The sequence below is a fragment of the Nanorana parkeri genome, unplaced genomic scaffold, assembly GCF_000935625.1.
Source record: "Nanorana parkeri isolate BGI_ZX_2015 unplaced genomic scaffold, ASM93562v1 scaffold800, whole genome shotgun sequence".
Classification (NCBI taxonomy): domain Eukaryota; kingdom Metazoa; phylum Chordata; class Amphibia; order Anura; family Dicroglossidae; genus Nanorana; species Nanorana parkeri.
In genome coordinates this window covers 542,589-562,782 of record NW_017307068.1, presented here as the reverse complement: position 1 = coordinate 562,782, position 20,194 = coordinate 542,589, and the positions used below count along the sequence as shown (strand labels likewise).

The 20,194-nt window shown below is 41.7% G+C and overlaps 1 protein-coding gene across 1 annotated transcript in view; it reads right to left on the bottom strand.

The window, feature by feature from the left end:
- The window catches only part of CORIN (corin, serine peptidase), a 182,118-nt gene that overhangs the window by 125,954 nt on the left and 35,970 nt on the right, over positions 1-20,194 (bottom strand). The window contains exon 2 of the mRNA XM_018564960.1: positions 9,120-9,264. Coding sequence (XP_018420462.1) covers positions 9,120-9,240 — 121 coding nt within the window. The 5' untranslated portion in view covers positions 9,241-9,264. The remainder of the gene's footprint in view (positions 1-9,119; positions 9,265-20,194) is intronic.

Genomic DNA, 20,194 nt, shown 5'->3' with positions numbered 1-20,194 from the left:
GATTCTGAATCCTTCATAAGGAAGAACAAGGAGTCCTTGATGTGATGGTTTGGCCCCCACATAGCCGTGATCTTAACATCATCAAGTCTGTCTGGGATTACATGAAGAGACAGAAGGATTTGAGGCAGTCTACATCCACAGAAAATCAGTTGTTTGGAACAATCTACCTGCTGAGTTCCTTCAAAAACTGTGTGCATGTGTACCTAGAAGAATTGATGGTATTTTGAAGGCAAAGGATGGTCACACCCAATATTGATTTGATTTGGATTTCTTCGTCTGTTCATTTACTTTCCATTTTGTTAATTGATAAAAAATAAACTATTAACACTTTTATTTCTGAAATGATTACTTTACATAATTGTACACAAATTCCCTCTATCCTAAAAACAAGGCACTATTGCCCTTAATAACAACAACCCCATGAATATTACCATAACTCCATCCATTCAACCCCATGACTCTTACCATAACTCCATCCATCCAACCCCATGACTCTTACCATAACTCCATCCATATAAATATGGTGCCTCCATGTTCTCCTAAGGGCAGGGAGATGCCACGCACCAAATCACTGGGACTTTTTGAGTCCCACATAAGGTAGGGGGCATCGATCCATTTAATTCACTGATTGGGCTTTGTCAAACACATTTAAACTTCAGGTATGTTTAAATCTGATACGTGCAAATATAAATATAACAAAACCATTATTCCTCATTTTTAAGGACTCTTTAATGACTGGTAGAGTTCCAAGTGACTGGAGGAGGGCTACAGTAGTCCCAATAATCAAAAAGGGGGCAAGATGCCAACCGGGGAACTACAGACATGTTAGTCTTACACCGGTGGTATGTAAAGTGTTGGAGGGAATGATTAAGAACTATTTGGTAGAATTTGTTCAGGATAATGGCATAGTAAATGACAATCAGCATCGGTTTAGGAAAGACCGTTCCTGCCAGACTAACCTGCTAACTTTTTACGAGGGGGTAAGTAGAATTCTGGATGGAGGCAGGCCGGTGGATGTGGTATATCTGGATTTCTCAAAGGCTTTTGATACGGTACCACACAAACGCTTGTTATACAAGCTGAGATCCATGGGCATAGATGGAATGGTGTGTACGTGGATAGACTACTGGCTACAGGAACGGGTACAAAGAGTATCTATAAATGGCAGCTTTTCAGAATGGGCTAGTGTCATGAGCGGTGTGCCTCAGGGTTCTGTGCTAGGCCCCATACTATTCAACCTGTTTATTAACGACATTGGGGAGGGTGTGAATAGCAATGTTTCAGTGTTTGCTGATGATACCAAAATCGGGAGGGTAATAGAAACGGACCTAGACAGTTTAACATTACAGGAGGACCTGGAAAAATAGGGCAATGGGCTAAAATATGGCAGATGAGGTTTAATGTCGATAAATGCAAAGTAATGCACTTTGGGATTAAAAATAAGTAAATGGGCTACACAATCATGGGTATGCCACTAGGGAAGTCAGAAATAGAAAAAGATTTGGGGGTCATTGTAGACCACAGATTGATTAATAGCTTGCAGTGCCAGACTGCTGTAAACAAAGCAAGTAGAGTCCTGTCCTGTATTAAGAAGGGGATTTATTGCAGAGACAAGTCCATAATTGTGCCACTTTATAGATCACTGGTTCTGACTCATCTGGAGTATGCGGTCCAGTTTTGGTCACCAGTCCACAGAAAGGACGTCCTTGAGCTTGAAAGAGTCCAGCGGAGGGCAACCAAACTAATTAGGGGAATGGAGGACCAGAGCTATGAGACAAGGCTACTAAATTTAAACATGTTCACGTTGGAAGTAAGGAAATTAAGGGGGGACATTATATATGTGTGTGTGTGTGTGTGTGTGTGTGTGTGTGTGTGTATATACATATGCACACATCAGCAATAGGTTGGACTTGATGGACTTTTGTCTTTATTCAACCTCAAATACTATACTATGTAACTGTGCGAAACTTCATAGCACTGGCATTTTTTTTTAAATATCAGCTTTTCCTGTACATTAGAGAAGCAAGAACCTGCATTGTGTGTTCCAACAGCACTGACAGCTGTGTTCCAGAATCTACAGATTACCAACTTGTATGTATTTAAGGCTGGGTTTTTTTCAATTTTGACTGCAGTCTCCCATTACTTTAAAAAAAAAAAAATGGTTTGTGCAGCAATAGTATATGTAACATATTTTAGGGAAACTGCATTTTTTTTTCTAATTTGGACAAGAGGAATTATTAGGTCCTCCAAAAGAGTCTGTTTTGTATTCTCGAAGATTAGAGAAGTGGGCTTTTCAGGAAAGAATATAAATTTTCTTTGAAAACCACTTACCAGAGATAAGTAGGTTTTAAAATTCATTTTAGTTATGCATCTGAATATTTCACACTTGAGATGACCCAAGAGAGAGTTTAGTAACTCAGACAGATATCTGAGAGGAGAGATTGGCACCAGAAGAAAAGAGATTTAAGAGCAGTGAAGGGTGCATATGGTGGGAGAGAGCAGCTGAGTTATGCTCTCTACGAGTCATGGAAAAAATGGAGAATTATCTAAGAAGAACACAGTTACTCAGGAAGAAAACTGCAGCACCCAATGAAAAACTGTCCTTGACTAATTCCTTGTTATGATGGACTCATTGAATTATAGTGTAACATATAGCCACATTATTGCCAGGCATGCCAGTAATTCAAACAGTGAAACTATGAGAAGTAAGATGACGATTCAGCCACAGTCACCATGAATGTAATAAAATGTTGTTCATAATGCAGTAGTTAAATTAAAAAAATGGAGACAACAGAGCACAACTCTACAGGTATGAAAGATGTACTCTCTAAAAGTTTTAAAACATAATGCTCAATTCACAAAGCTTTAACCCAAGTATAACACAGTAATGTGATTATCATTTTTAAATCACATTGGATTAAGCTGAAAATAACATTCGCATTTCTTGAAATAAAGATCATTTTCCTGATGCGTTAATTTTGAATTGATCCTTTCTCATCTATGGCCATATGACATAATTTTATTCAAAAGGTTTTATTTAATTTTGAAGAGCAGGGGAGGATAGGAGCCTCTTTCAGGCTATTATTGCCATCTGAATCTGAACTAGGGACATTTTTCTTCACTTCCTATGAATAGAGGTGGTAATGGAAAATCTCTCTACTATAAAAATCAAAACAAAAACATAAGTTGGATGGTGTGAGTAGTAGAGTATATGCCATCCTGCAATGTCCAGGACCAGAGGTGTGTTCAATTGCTCTGCCGATGCAAGTGCTTAGTTAGCAAACTGCAAGTCAGCGCTCTGCACTGCTAACTTAGCACTTGTAGCGGAAGTGAATGTGGATGCAGAGTGTATGTGATGGAGAAGGTGGGTACAGAGCACCAGCGGCCATTTTAACTGTGGGCACACCTGGGAGCGCTGGAGAAAGGTGCCTAAACCCCAATGGAGGAAATAATTTCAGTGCGGGAACCTACAATTTAATGTTTTGGTGGACGAGCACACCAAATTGTTGTATTTGGAAAATTGTATTTATTATTCAAAAATATTATCCTCTGCCATTTTGATTAGCACTGTGCAGCCGAAGTGTTCAGTGAAGCTGCTGCAGCGAACTGAAGTGCTGAACAGCTACTCAGTGTTTGGCTAAGGAACTGAACACTCCTCTGTAAAGCTGCAGATAGTTTGATTCCTTGTTCTGTGCAAGACCAATATGAAAAGCCATGGAACTTTTACAGCTAATGGGCCAATGTATATAGAAGTGTTATGACTATACTGCTGCTTTAAAAAAAACAAAAAAACAGATATTATACTTTAACGCAGTGATGAAAAACTCTTATAAATAGAAAAAGGCAGGAAGAAAACCTGGTTATGTATCCTTTCAAAGACCAGCTCTCCGCCAATTATGTAGTACTCTCTGCTGTGTAGTGTGAGCTGTGGTATGCATACCCTAGTTAAGTATAATGGTGGGTGGAGAGCTCTCTCAGCTTGAGAGTTTTACACAACCTGTCAGCGCGACTAGATCAGGCCTTCTTAAAGTGTGGGTCGTGACCCCATATGAGGTCACGCAACTGAATGGGGGAATTGCTATGAAAAATCAAAATCCCCAGCAGGGATCGGCAAGATGTCTATACACGAACACCGGTGTCTGTGAGTGGCACTTGCGGGGCCCACCGCCTCCATGAGTCCGGTGACACAGTACAGGGCCCCCCTGTACAATTGGTAGTATTGGTACCTGTGTACGTGCAGATGGGGCTTAGCTTGCCTTTTAGCGGGCTGAAGCGCAGCAGAGCTAGGCGGGATTTCGTCGGGAGCGGAGGCTGCTGAAGTAGTGAGCAGATGTCTACTCTGGGGCTGGGTTAGCAGGGGAGCACAACACAGAGGTTCTTCCAACCCTTCCCCATACTATCCAGAGCAAAAAAGAAAAGTTTTCCCAGAAGTTGAGCTTTAAAAGTAATTTTTTAAATGGCAAACTGTGACTATCCAATCCTTGCCCAGGTTGTCAGGACAGAATTAGACTATGGGGTTGATTTACTAACCTTATAAACACACCACGAACATGTATACACCTCTGTAGTGTGTTCCCTCCCAGCATGATCTATGGGTGGAATCTAAACACCTTTGTAGTGTGTACACACCCAGCAGGTGTGTTGTGCAAAGCCAAGCATGAATTGCAAGGTGATGTTGTGTAAATTAGCTCTATGTTGTGTTGCTTGCGTTGATGAATGCAGGAATGTAAATGCATGAGCTAACCATTTTTGTCTAAACTGTGAAGCAGCATTATATATGCATCACGTGCATTATTTTTCCATATATGGCATTAGTGGAAATATGCTTTTAGAGACTTTTTGGTTGATAAATACGTTTTGCTGTGTGAAAATCACACACACCTGGTGCGTGTGTGTTTTAGGTTAGTAAATCACCCCCTATGTGTCCAACCTACGCTCTGCTCTTGATTACAGTTTCCTGCAAAGTCTTTGAAACCTTGTGAAAAAAAAACAACAATTTAATGTCTTATAACTGTTAGCAATTGCCCATCCAGGCCATAAAACATACAACACATAGTTTTGAAAATCAATTACTTACAATTAATTGCTTTCCTTCTTTACATGGAGGTGCTAAAAAGTAATCAACTCCAATAAAGGAACTGCCTTCACTTTGCTTTGCTATGAACTTAAGTTATTTCTATAGATTTTTGAAGAATTTTCAGGCCAACTGGAAAATTGTATGCCTCCGTAGTGTTCTCAATCTTCCCTGGGGCTTCCACCCTAGGACAGGCATGCAACTGCACAAAAGGGAAAACCCACTGGGTGTATGTGTGCCCAATCTACTTTAAGTTAAGGTGGATTGGAATGGCCAATCCACCTTAACTAGCACTTCCTGAAAAAGAAACAGTGATTTTTGTAATTTAGAGAGGCAGTCCAGAAGTGCTGAATTTCCAACCTAGTCACAGAGACCAAACCCAAAAAGCCTTAAAAAACCATAATGAGGAAAGGGGTGTAACTACTAGCCTTGACCACATATTGGGGTCGCTGACACTATTCAGTATAGGTGGACACAGGCACAACATCTGAAATGTCAAATACTGGACTGCAAAATGTTTATTCTACTGTTAAAAGAAACACAGGTAAAATGTTACCAGCTGTATTTAAATTTGTGAAGATCTCATCATTTCAAACAAAATCCTGTGTAAAGTGTAGATTGAAACTGTTTCTTAACCCAGTGGCACCTTGTTTCCTCTCTGCAAAGTAGCTCCCCTGACCTGGCTGTAGAGAAATATTTCACGGAGAATAGGGAAGATTTTGCACCTGATTTTGACTGTGTAAGATGATTACTCGCAACAGCTGGTATGAGTGCTTCACATGCCAGATTTGGCCTCAACACTAAAGACACTGACTAAAGCAGGCCATACACCTACAACCATTGCACGACTTTCGCTGTGCGATGGTTGTAAGGTAATTCAAATTTTGTACCATCTGCCCATCTTGGACAGGCAGATCGTACTTGCGATCATCGCAAGCCCTCCCCGCTGATTGCAGTGCTGAGCGGGCAGTGTGCTCTTGCGCACACCGGCTCGTGCGGCATTCGTCTCCCGACCATGCCACCAACCCCCCCGAAAATCTTACAATTTTCGGCAGGTTTTCAAGCGTGCTCGGAAGAGGAATGTCGTGCGACCATACAGTAGAAGAGGTCGCACGCTGCCCATACACCTGCCGATTATCGTACGTTCGCGGGATCACCCGCGATTATCGTACGATAATCAACAGGTGTATGAGCACCTTTAAGGCTCCATACAAACTTGCATGGTGTGACAGCACACCTGCGTTTATGCACATTTTTGTGTATAGGGCAGTTGATTAATTTCAATAGGCTGCCCTACCCATGACAATCACGCCAAAGAACTCCCAGCACCAACTTTGTTATCATGAGTTTTGGTGCATTTCATGTACTTGAAAGTGCATGGTGCAGGAATGTGCATTGGGGTCCCATTAACAATGAATAGCACCACAGCGCATCTTACAAAAAGTAACAAGCGATTTTGTGCATGTTGCCGCAATGCACAGAGGTGAACGGGGCCTGAAGGTATGTGAGTGCACCTGTGGGAGCCTATATTTTAACTCATGTAAACCCTTTTGTTACTTACACAAGGTATCAGATTTTCTCAAATGGTTAACATAACCTGATCCAGTCAAATTCAATCCTGCACAAAGTTTTCATTTAATGTGAAAATAGCAAATCCACTGTAATGTCACAACCAAATTACAATCACACATGTTTTCCCATCCTAAACTATTTTCAAACTGCAATCTATATTATTCACAGCCATGACTTTTGACTACATAAAGCCTAATGCTATTTGTGTCTTTTTCAAGTGCACTGGAGCAGAAGATAGTTTTCCACCCAAGCAACTGTTTAGAAAAAAGTCACCCCGCAACTGCACTTCAGTGGATCATGTTGACAACATGCTTGCATTAGGTTACACGTAACTACTTCTGTTCCATTATATACAAAGAACTGCCTAGACCATTTGGCAGCATTACCTATACCTGAGAGTGACCCTGCAGAGCCCACCATAGACTCTCTATAGTGGGCTCTGCAGGGTCTCAGATGGGCTGCACACCTCTTACCTGTCAGCGCTGTCCGACTCCCTGCTCGCCAGGCCCCGCCTCCTCTTCCGTCCCCGGGGCCTGCCTCCTCATCTTTTTATTGATGGGCCCCGCCTGCTCTTAGGTCGCTGGCCAGTGATGTAAGAGGAGACGGGGTTGCTCTTAAGCGGGCCCGCCTCCTCCTTCACTGCGAACGCCGGCCTCTTCTGCCGCAGCTGCTGGCTGTCACTGACACTGCTCCGCATCGGCTGTGAGGGGAAATCAGTGATCTTCACAGCCGCTGCTGAGCTGTGTGGCGATTGTTAAGCCACTGTATATATGTAAATATCAACCCCCCACTACCTGTAGCTTCCTGACATCACATTTAACCAAACAAACATAAGTGTGCAGAGGGGTAGACACATTAATGTGAACACCAGCATTATAGGGATTTACTTTACTTGTGCAGTGTACACTAAAAAAAACAAATGTTACGTTTATCTTCTGTCAATCTTTTCTTTGATTATGCTCTATAGCAGTGGTTCTCAACCTGGATAACCTCAGGACCCACATTTGTCCTTGGTCATTAAGTCGCAACCCAAGTCGCACCACACTGGAACTGTATTGCAGTCCCGTATGTTACGGTTCAAGCGATCAAACTGTGGACGGGAGGTGTGTTTGGGGTGCCATTCAAATGAATTGCAACCCAACGCAACTCCCGCAATTCCTGCACTTCCGGCACCAGAACGAACAGTAGGTGCAATTGCGTTGTTTTGTTTAAATAATACACTGACAGACACACACAACCACAGACACAATCTCACACACTCACAGATATTCTCACACACATATACTGTACATTCCAAAAAATATTTTAGGGGTTCAGTGAGGGATTCTCTGCTGTGACAAAGCTCCATTCATATGCGCATTGCTTGTATAGCTCCCTTGCACACCCTGTAGACGTGCCGGGAGCCAGAATGTGATGTCACTCTTGTCACGCAAGGGAGCTGTAAGCAATGCACATATGGCTGGAGCGCCGGGCAGCATATTTTGAACGGATGCTCAGCACGAGAACTGGAAGTGCTGCACTATTGGGGAGGCTGAGTAGCCTTTCACCTAGTGCAGTGGAAGGCGTGCAGCAACTCACTGAACATGGGGGTCGCGATCCACTTTTGGGTCACGGCCCACCATTTGAGAACAGCGCTATAGAATGTATGCCAGTATATTACACATTTGTGTGTATATATAATCAATTTGCAGAGCCATTTATTCTGCAAAATTGCATGTACATTTGTTCTGTACAAATAGAGGCAAAAACGGCTGTTTGCAGGATAAATGGCTCTGCGGATTGTTCATAAACATACCCCATTGTGTTCACTGTGGTTAGTGAAATGGGTGACCTGCCAGACTTTCAAGGAGGGCGAATATTGGCACCGTTTAGCTGGAGTGAAGAATAGGTGCTGACAACTATATGACAGGGACCATCAACCACTAATAAGGATTGTGACCAAACAACACAAAACTATTGCAGCAAAAGGGACAGTAGAACTAAATTAGCACCTTGATGACCCTGTTTCAACAAAAACAGTCCACAGAGAACTTAACAAAGGTATCATCCATGGAACTGCTGCAATTCCTAAACCTTAAAGTAACCTACGATTAAATTAATTATGTTGTGTCCACCTCTGTAATTGTCCAAGGTGGTTGGGAGTCATTGGATCTTTAATGTGTGTGGAAGGAACAAGGCCATGCGCAGGACATGTAGTGAGAAGCATTACATTTTGGGGAAGCAATGTCTCCTACTGATGTTCATGTCATAAGGAGTTACACCACACCCAGAATCTACCACTGCGTCTACACAAGATTTCAAAGGGATAAAGCAGGGGCAATGTGCATGTATTGTAGGCACTGCATATGTTTTCTCTGATTCTCTGATTTTTTTCCTGTGCCCATACATACACTTGAACTTTGTGCTCATTGACTCTCCTTCAAGCAATTTCAAGCAACTATAACTGGAATTGTATTTTTGAAGCTTTACTTACCTACTAAAGTAAGTAGCACTACCAGCAAAAGTATAAGAGCACAAATACATGGAATTAGAATTAGCAGCAAAACTCGCAGGTACTTGGCAGATGCCAGCTTCTGAGAACAATCATCCCCCATATTATCTTCATCTGTTCCAAAAACCTGAAGAACAGAAAGAAAAACAATGCACTGTTATTAGGTTTGATTGTTTCCAAGATGTACGTCCCCATCTGCTATGTATACAGAAATAATCCTCTTCATACTCTCAATTATTAACATGCAAAGAAAACTGCTAACAGAGATGATCTAATATTACATCAACTGACTATACACCAGAAGATCAATGTCATTGTGGGTTACTGTATGAGCGGCCACTGACATAATAAAGCTCTTCTTATCCTTGTGTCTGCCATGGACTTCAACAATTTGAACGCTTCACAGTTCCTAGCTCGAGAGATCCACCAAATAGTCCTTCCTGTTCTGCAATGTACAATATATAAAAAATCTAACACATACTCAGAAAATGTATAACGGCAAGTGGCTGGAGTTATAAATTCAGGTGCAGAGATTTTGCCATCAGGATTTCCAAGAGATAGAAGAAGCTACCTGATAATTAAACCCAGTGAACCAACCTTTTTACACACTGAATAGTTTTTGGGGCACAAACACAACAACACGACTACATACATAGACAGCCAAACTACCAGATTTACCAACCTGACCATGAATTATCTGGTAATTGCCAGGCTAAGTGATCAGTGTAATAATTTGTCATCATTCTTATACTGTTAATAAGCACCTTAAGAGGCTCTAGGCATCTTTGTTTCTGGACATCCAGCAAGACAAAATATATAAACTGTCATGCAGCTGGAAAGTATGGATAAGCTGTTTGTTGATGAGTGCAGCATCTATTTTAAGAGACTTTTACAATTATTTACATAGCTAGTAACTGATCCTGCTAACCCGACCCATGACAGGACTATTTATACAAGGGGAACTCCGTCTATTACTGATGGAATGGTGTGATACTATAAAAGTGCCCAGAGCCTCCTTACTGGACAGGGAGCGGAAGTGCTCAGTGAGACAGTCTCATAAATAGCTTCTGCTTGTAAGGTCTGAGCAGTTACAGTAAACTGAATACAATATGGTGGACACTGTCTCATATACGTATAACCACTGGCTACGACCCATCTCTTCTCCTTGACATCACTGATTAATTTGTGACATTTGAGAACAGTGTTTGCTAATAAAAGAAAATGTTTGATTAAGAAAGCCAATTGTTCATCCTTTGTTCTCAAATATACAGATGATTCTACTATAAAGCTGAACTTCAGGCCAACATAATCACTGCACAGTATTTATTAACTCATAATGAAATATATATTTTTTTAAGCTATCCATGTAGGTATCTGATGTTGAATTGATATTTTAGCATCTTGCAATCTTCTGTACAACAGAGCTCAAACTGGAATAGGGAAAAGCTGCTCAAGAATCCAGTTAGTTATGCTGCAGTGCTAATAACTTGCTCATAGGAGGATAGAGCAGAGTGGTGGAGAGATAATCTCATTAATCTTATACTTCTTCTTAGCGTGTCCAGTCACAGGCCGGGGTAGGGACAAGACCTTTAAGTGTCTTCCCTGCCAAAGGTCCCAGGGCCAGAAGACCTGACTATGATGGTGCAAAATAAATATTGCAAAGTTAAATGGCATCAAATATTCTTTAAAGTAGATCTCTGGGCAGAATTTTCAATAACCCTTGCAGTGGGGCTACCCCACATTGCAAGGGTTAACTGCTCGTTTTTGTCTAGGTTCAAAAAAGTTATACTCACCTGATCTTCCGAGCCGGCTTGCTCTAAGACCGATATGAAGAGAAAGGTTTGTTGCACTCCTTGCCGGATAATCCCAAATATAGGGAAGGGTGCTTGGAATGACCGCGGATGGCGCCGCCAGTTGCAGATAATAAAGAGATGTCACCAGCACACCAGACTCCTTCAAGGATAGTCAATCGTGAATTTATTCAAAACTTATGTCAAAAACACAAGCGCTTTCGGGACCACGCAGGATCCCTTCATCAGGCATAGCAATGGGCGGGCTTGCGATCATTGCAAGCACGATCTGCCTGTCCAAGATAGGCAGATCGTAGGTTTTTTTAATTACCTTACAACCATCGCAAGACAAAAGTCTTGCGATGGTTGTAAGGTGTGTGCCCAGCATTATAGTCTACAGCAGGGGTAGCCAAACTTGAGCCTTCCAGCTGTGGTGAAACTAAAAATCAGCTTCTAGTTTTCATGCAGGGCCCTCCTACCTCTTGGACTGAAATTGTATTGTTAACTGTATTGTCTCCCTCAGTTTTGTAAAGTGCTGCTCAAACTGTTGGCGCTATATAAATCCTGTATTATAATAATAATCATAATAATAATCTCTGGACAAATGCAAAAATAAACCCACCAATCACCATTTTTTAATACAAAAGAACCTTTTAACCTGAATCCATCATCATATGACCCTCTGTGGAACCTCTTCGCTAGGGCAGACTGGCTAACCAGAGCCACAGTGCCGGGGTGCTACCTATTGCTCTTGTTGCAACCCCTTGTTAAGATGTCAACTTACAATAGCTGTAGTCTCCAGGACACTGTGAGAACTGAGCTAATGGACAGCTAATGTGAAGTGCACACACCACCAGGCAGTGATGTGGGCTCCCGAGGAAGGATCCTCGGAATTACAGATGACTATGGACCTGATGCATCATCTAACCATGGATTGAGGTAAGCATTTGTGGTAACTTGCCTTGTTCTTTGGGGAAATGGGAGGGAAGGGCTGGCCAGAGAGGAACGTTAGAACCTGTGCTTTGCCTGTGCAGCCAAAGGTGGCCCAACTAGCACCACTCACCTTCCCTTCTCTCCCACACTGCTCTGTTCAGGCATTTGAAGTAAAAAGAAATACCCATCAATTCTGGGTATGACTCAACACCCAGCACTGTAACATAGAGGTGAATAGAGAGTCTGAAGCCCTTTATAAGCTCCAAGACATGACTTGGAACTTACACAGCCCTGCCCCTCACTCACTCCTGGGGATGAAAGGGAGTGGCTGGAGAGTGAAGGGCAACTCTGAGCAGCTGAAGGGGTCTACAGTAAAGTAAATCTGTTGCTTTGCTTTGCATGGGTACAACATAGGTTCTATTTAAAGCAGATGTTGAAGTAGATCTAAAAAGCTTAAACATCTTAATAGTAAAACATACATTGTAAAAATGTTCTCAGCCGGTCAGAAAGTGATGGTAAATCTCTCTAACATAGCCCTGATTAGCAGTAAAAACCTGACAAGAGTTTTAACCCGTCCCCCACTTTATCTACAACAACAAAAGTTTTGGCTGGACTTTTAACTTAATAAGCAATAATTATGTATTTTTTTAAAGGGGCTATTCCCTCACAATCTCCTTTCACACATGTCTCTACCACAAGGGGTAGAAAATGCATTTTTTAATTTACTTATTTTGAATATTTATATTATGTTGACATATTACGTAATACAAAAAGTCATTCACATCAGTACCTGAATCCTGAGATAGATCACAATTTATCGTTTTAACACACTCATGTAGACACTATGGCGAGTTTAGGGAAAAAGGCAGTTAACCTACCATGCTTTTGGGTTGTCAAATGAAATTAGAGCACACAGAAAAAACCCGTGCAAAAATGGTGAGACCTTACAACTGAAATCCGGTCAGATTTAAAAGTATCAAATTAATGTAGATTATTAAATGTATTTTTTAATACAAACTGTGTAAGTATCTGAATTTAACTTGCCCCTTGCAGTCTCTGTAGAGTAGAGCTGATACTGGGTGAGGGAGAAGCAGCACAAGGAACCAATCTGTTGTGCTGCAGTGGTCATGTGCTAACAAAGGACATAAAACGGGAGGAGAGAGCAGAGTGGCAGAGAGATGAGCTTATCAGTGTGCTGCTTCTCCTTTCACTGTCCAATCACAGGCTTGGGGGATGAATTAGACCGGTAAGTACTCCATAACTGTAGAAAAAAATTATTTACTGTGTGTAGAGTTGTGTAAATCTTGCTCAAATCCTAGAGAAGCAAAGGAAGAATGTTATCTATTGTGCCACCTTATCCCTATGTATAGTTGGTGAGCTGTGAAAATAAATCCTTGCTATAATTATGGATTGTTGAAAGCTTGCCATGAGCGGAGTCATTTCACCAAAATAGATTTCGCAGTGAAATTTCACTCAACCGAAACTCCGTTTTTACTCCTTGGTTTCCAATGCTTGTGCAACGCTCTCCATAGACACGCACTGTAGTGAGAAGCAAATTATGCCATTAATAACCATGGTTCTTACTGTTTTCATTGCTCCAAACTGATGGGTCAGGCAATGCAATTGGTTGTTATGGGTTCCTGCATTTCACACAAGATTAATGCAATTGCACTGCATCATTAAGTTTGCCTATCAGTGCAATGATACACAAGTGCTTTTATTGCATCCAGGAACTGTATATAAACGGTGCCTCCATTAGTAATCATGGGGCCCCATACAGCCTACCTGACAGCCCCCCACACTGGGATTGTTAAAGACCTGGGGTAGTCTGATGCACACTGAGAAAAAGGAACACTGCAGCGCTAAGCATGCTGTGGTGAATAGTGGGCCAGTTCACCCCTGCCAGTGGGAGTGGCTGAAGAGTAATATGTTAAATAGTCCATGCCTTCTTGCTGTATGCACTACACTTGCGGTTTGCACTACAAACATATGCCAAAGTCCTTATATCTATAAATTATGCCTTATTGCTGTGCCTCAAACAAAAGTCTCCAAGACACACACAAACCTTGGCACAAAGGATCATTTACACATGTTTTTCTACACATGGAACATACACACAGAGCTAACACCTTGTCTAATCATTAAAATAATTGAGATCTACTTAGAACAAGCAAATGTGGAGACAATAAACATCTAGGTAAGGAGTATGTCATCTACAACATAGCATATACAGTGTGAGGTCAGGACTATAGGAAACACAGTAAAGTGCCTAGGACTATGCAATATGCAAAATAAAGTATAAACTTCAGCAATCAGGCCTATTGAGTATACAACACAGGTAATAAAGTGCAGCTGCCAGGACTGTATAACGTACAACATAATGTATAGAATATAGCAGTAAGGATTAAGTAATATACCACACTGCAAATAAAGTGAGTGATCAGGACTATGTAATGTACAACATAATGTATAGAGTGCGGTGGTATGTAACAAACAACATAGCATGCAGAATACAGGGGTAAGGCCTATGTAATGTACAAAATAGTATTTAAAGTACAGGGGTCACATCTATGTATCATGAAAACTGTTACACACAACATAGTGCATAGAGCGCAGTGGTCAGGACTACGTAGATCACACAGTGCAGCAGTCAGGACTAAGATCTACAGTAGTAAGCAGGAGGCAGAATTCAATGCCACCCAGCGGCCAACAGGGAGAAGCAAGGAGCATTCACATACAAAGGAATGCTGAGCTGTGCTCTCCGTATAACTCAAGTGCTGAGCGAAGCCCCAATGTGCGAGTTCTTCCACTTACTGTTCACTGGGGTCCAGGCTCGCTGTACCAGAACTGCCCGTACCCCCCTGGGTGCCTGTATTCCCTTTTGGGTTGTTCAGAATGTTGCTCTCCAGCAGAATGCTTGCACACAGCGGCCCGTGCGGCATTTATCTTACGAACATGCCTCTCTCTAGAGACGCCCGATCACTTGTATTAGCAGCTGTCACTTCCGGCAGGGCTCTGTGACAGGAGATCAAAGGGAGCTCAGTATACGGTCTCCCTTTGTTCTTCTCTCAGTCCCCGAATGCAGAAAGTGATATATATTACATCACTTCCTGCATACAGTGTCACTCTCCAGCTACAGAAGCTGATGAAGCCGATCTCTGCTTCATCAGCTTCTCGGGGGGTTCCTAGATGACATTAGGGGTCTTGGAGACCCCTTATGTCTCCATAAAGAGGTCCTGCTATTAAATTGGCTGTCACACAGGGGGCTTCTTAGCCCTCAGTAGCCTGGCTTTGCTGTTTGTTATGAATGTGTAAATTTCAGGACTGCGGGAGAGAAAAATAAAACTTTTGGCAGATAAAACAACTCCCTTGAAGAGGAACTTTACCAACAAAGACACCTTTAGAAATGTTTAGCAATGGCAATATGCAAACAGATACTTCTAGATAATTGCCGGCTTTTTATTCTTTCTACACCTTATTTTCCTTTTCTTCCCCAGTCTTCTCACAGTGGCAATTTTTACGGAGGGCAGATTAATATATCTCTCTTTACTTCCTGGAACTCTGGCACATGTGACTAGACATGTGACCATGCACATCATCTCAGGGGAGGAAAATGCCTTTCCCCGAGATCTTGTGAGATTACAGATGAGATTTCTCAGCAATGCTCTGCTGATGTAACCTTCCCAGGATGCAGCACTTGGGCACAAATTACATCACTAATGCCCAAGAGGACCAGGAAGTGGAAAAACAGTAATTTTAAATAAAATGGAAATATTTTTGTTTAACTAATAAATGTGAGATGGTTTCATATCAGCATGTTGATGTGATTTTTAGTGAAAGGAGGTTAAGGTTGTTTATCAGGAATTCAACTTATTTCCAGTGTTTTTCTTCTGCATTCTTTATTTTTATTCACTTACAGTGTGTCTTGAACTTCCTGACTAATTGTACTAATTCAGGAAGAGTAAATTCCCTAGCACAGGCCCTGCCTTCTTGCATGTCATAGCCCTCTTCTGGGAGTGTTTAATTGCTGTCTGCAGTGGCCCAGCTCCTCTGTCCCTCCTATAACCCCCTATATATGTTTTTATGTAGCTGCCAGGGGAAAAGAGAAGAGGAATACTATACACTTGGGTGCTGGGGCTACTGACATTACATCCCACATGCACCCAGCAGACGTTTCAGGGCTTTTGGATGTCTACACAAGGGGGGAAAAAACATAAAATATGTTAAATGCACATTTCCTCTGATTGGAAGAGTTTTGTTGAAATGAATGGCCTGGTGACAGAAAAGCTTAGGATAATTAATTATCAAGCAGTGCTAACATTTCTATCACTTGCTATGATGTATAATAAACTGTAGTGCCAATTATTTACATTTATTGTGTGCCAAGAAGTATCAATGATAAAGAAATAAAAAGCGGTTCACAGAAGTCTGAATGTAAGAGGCCTGTATTTCAGAAATTCTTAAAATAACATCAAAGAATATTTGGAGAAGATTCTCTAAAAGCCATGAAAGCTGCAATATCTCAGATTTCTAATCTAAACAATGTAAGCAGCCATAAACACAGTAACTGAGCGGAAAGAAAACTAAAAATAAGATACAAAAAAGTTTGTTGTTCCAGATGGGCATGCTTCTCTTGGGTGCAGGCCAAAGCAGACTTAAATTGCTAATAAAACGTAACAAGAGATCCCTAATGGAGTAACTGATCGTACTTTAATGTGTTATATTTAGTCTCGCAATAATGGATTGCCCTCATGCATAAACAGACAAATATACAGAAGAAAATGTGGTTTTGCTGGTTTTTTAGCAGAATGTTAAAGGATATATTACAAGCTAAGGTCACCCCAAAGTCAAGGTTTAAGGAAAGCTGTCATAAAAGAAATATGGGGCTTGTCATTACTGATCTCTTTCTAAAAATGCTAGTTGACTGGCTTTAAGAATTTAAAGTGATACTAAACTCAGGAGTTAAATCCTAAAAATGCATTCAAGTACCTTAACTATTACCAAAAATGTATCTGATCTGTGTATCAGGCTATAGATCTTCTAATCATCTCTGAATTGGTGCTGACACTGTCCTTCCTTCTGGAGGGTGGCTACTTTTGTTCTCCATGGTCCCTGTGTGTGTTGAACGGTAGCCACTGCTCCAAGGTCACTATATTTAATTACAAATTAGTAAACTAAACGTGAGATTGTAGTCCATCACAGGAGTGAGCTTGGAGCGGTGGCTACTTTACAACACACACAGGGATCATGGGGAGCTGAGTGATATGCAAATAAGATACATTTTGTTAATAGATAAGTTACTTGATAGCATTTTTATGACTTAACTCCTGAGTTCAATGTCACTTTTAGGGCTCGTTCACACCAGAGTGGTTAGCTGCTGGAACGCACTGTAATCACACAATAAACTCCTTTGGCATTCTGGGGCTGGAGGGGGTGTGGCTGCAGTGCCATTGACTTGAATGCACCGCCCTGCCTGCAATGTGAACGCCTGCACCGAAACGCATGACAAAATATTGCCTGTGCTCCTGGCCAGTGTGATCTCAAAAAAATGCAGCATGCAGCCACCCTCCCTCCCGCCTCAGAACAGCGGGGGAGTTTATTGTGCGAGTACAGTGCATTGAAGCAGCTAACTGCTCTGGAACGCAGCATATTTCGCATGAACAAGCCCTAAATCACTGAGCTGAAACAAGTATGCAGATCAGCAAAGTCAGAAAAATACCAGAAGTCATTATATGCATACTTTTTCTGAGTCAGTGACTCATAGTATTAAAGTAAGGGGGTGGAGCTGACAGCCTGGCACCTAGCATCTTAAAGTGTCTGCATTAATAAATAACTTAGAAGTCACACTATAGAACAGTATAATTTTTCGGAAGAGCGACAGATTTTATTATTAAAAAGTTGTCCGCAGCCCCTCCAACATAGTGGGGATATAGAGTTATCTATCTGGTGCAGTCTTTGAGGGGTGTAATAGCATCTACATTTCCGCATTTATTTTAAATGCATTTAGTATAGGTATCCAAATCTGTCTTTATATTAGCTTCTTCTAGACCTCTATGCAAACTGGGAGAAGGAAGGGTATCCCAATGAGCCAATCTCTATCTTATTGCACAATGATAACAGTTTAACACAGGTATAGGCAACCTTGACATTCCACCTGTGGTCAACCTCTAATTCCATCATGCCTCTCCCATTGGGCTTCATGCCTGTGGCTGTAGGAACCTTACAGTGACTCATGGCACTTAATGTTCCGCAACAGCTGGAGTGCCATGGTTGCCTATCCCTGGTATAACACTTGGAAAATGGTTGAAGCAGGGAAGAGCACAGGGGAAATTTATCAATGTGTTGCTGCTCCTTCATGGTCCAATCAGGAAGCTGGTGGAATAGAGAAGACCAAGGAAGCAGAACTTGTAGCCAATGTCAAACATTACAATAACAGGGCAGGAAAAGTTATTGAACTGTAGATATGCAGGATGCCTACAACCATAAAAAAAAAGTAAGGACATATGCAAAGCATATAATTAAGATCCCGAGATTGACTGTTGCATTGAGTTCTCTTTCAAGCAGAAATTGTTAATTTGTAGTCTTAGCTAAGCCTATGCTCATACCATTTCACCATATTATCAAAGATCAAATTGTAAGATTACATTTTTTATCAGGCAGCGATGGCTCAAAAATATTAGTAAACACAGATAATATCATTGTACATGGAGTGTTAATTATATGTTCAAACACAATTTTAATTGGTGGTCTTAGCTGAGCCCATACTAATACTTTATGTTCTTATTTTGAACTAATTCATTTTATAGATTTTAACAAATTTTACATATTTCTGGTTAAAATATTCTTCAACCTAGACAACAATATGTATTTATTAGCCAGCAGCATCATTACAGTACATCAATACATGTATCCTTTTTTTCCTTCTGTACCCCTGAAGAAGACTTAAAGGAGAACTATGGGGTCAGTGTTTTTCCCCATAGTTCTCCTTAGGGTAACGGGAGGACACAAACTAGCGTCCTCCCGTTACCCTAAGCTCAGTATACCGCGAGCTACAGCTCGCGGTATACTGAGACGCCGCACCTGGAGCGGATCCCGACTTAGATGACGGGATCCGCCCAGCTGCGTGAGTGACAGCTGGCTCTGCCTATCTAGAGGCAGAGCCAGCTGTACCCGCCCCCTCCCCCGTCCGTTCCGCCAGTCAGCGCTGGCAGATCGGAGCGGGGAGAGGGGAATCCAGCCCCTCCCCCTGTCACGGCAGAGAGCCGTGACAGGATCGAGAGGTGAGGGAACCCGGTATGTTTTCCCTCACCTCCCGATCTACTGAGCCGACCTGTGACAGTCTCATTGTCACAGGTCGGCTTAGAACTATGAGGTGAGTGGAAATCACTCATGTCATAGTTCTCCTTTAATGATGAAGTGTGTTGGGTAGGAATTGGAGATGTCACCACAAAGGTGAGCCACATTTCTTCTGTCTGCAGTGTAGAGTATGTGTCTGTTGTATCAACAGAACAATCCAGACACAAAACAGTGTCCATAGAACAAATCAGCTAGATACAGTTGCAACATATAGTGCATTTAACACTCATCACATGCCAGTTTTCTGTAGATTTTAAGAATTTATTTTAAAAAATAGTATTTTTAACCATTGATTTTCTTATCTGAGCTGATTCCTGTACACATAATTCTGGGTTGTTTTGAGGCTTTTAGATGCCTGGATGATCTTAAATTATAGTCTAACCATTTGGTCAGTTTCTGTATAAAGTCAATCTTAAAGTTGGAAGTTTTTAGTGCACTTGGAGCTGGACCTTTTTTCTGGAAGAATATTTCTTGACTTTCCTTTATTGATTATTTACTGTGGTACTGCTGATTGTCTTGTCTGTAAAGTGGTATTGTTATCTTTTACCTTCTCATGTGCATTTTGTAGATGAGAAAAGGGCCAGTGAGTAGGTGAGAACACCAGTAGTTGAATAAATTTATCCAGGAGGTAGCTAACAACCCAACCGAAATATCAGCCTAAAAATTCCTTAGTTCAGTCTAAATACAAAATGTTTGACTTAAAGTGACATTAAAGGCAGGGGCGTATCTGCCGCGAGGCAAACAAGGCGTTTGCCTGGAGCGGCAGATTCCCTGAGAGCGGCACTTGCTGTTGTTCTCTCCCCTTGATAAATTTTATTTATCAAGGGAAGAGAACCGGAGGCTATCGTAGCGGCGGGGACGAGGCCGGCCGGCGTTGACAAGGACGGTGGGTTGCGGCGGTGTCCAGCAGGCAGCGGTCGGCGGCGCTTCTTAATGCCGGGTGAGTGATCGTTGGAGGGGGTTGTCTATGGAGGCTTG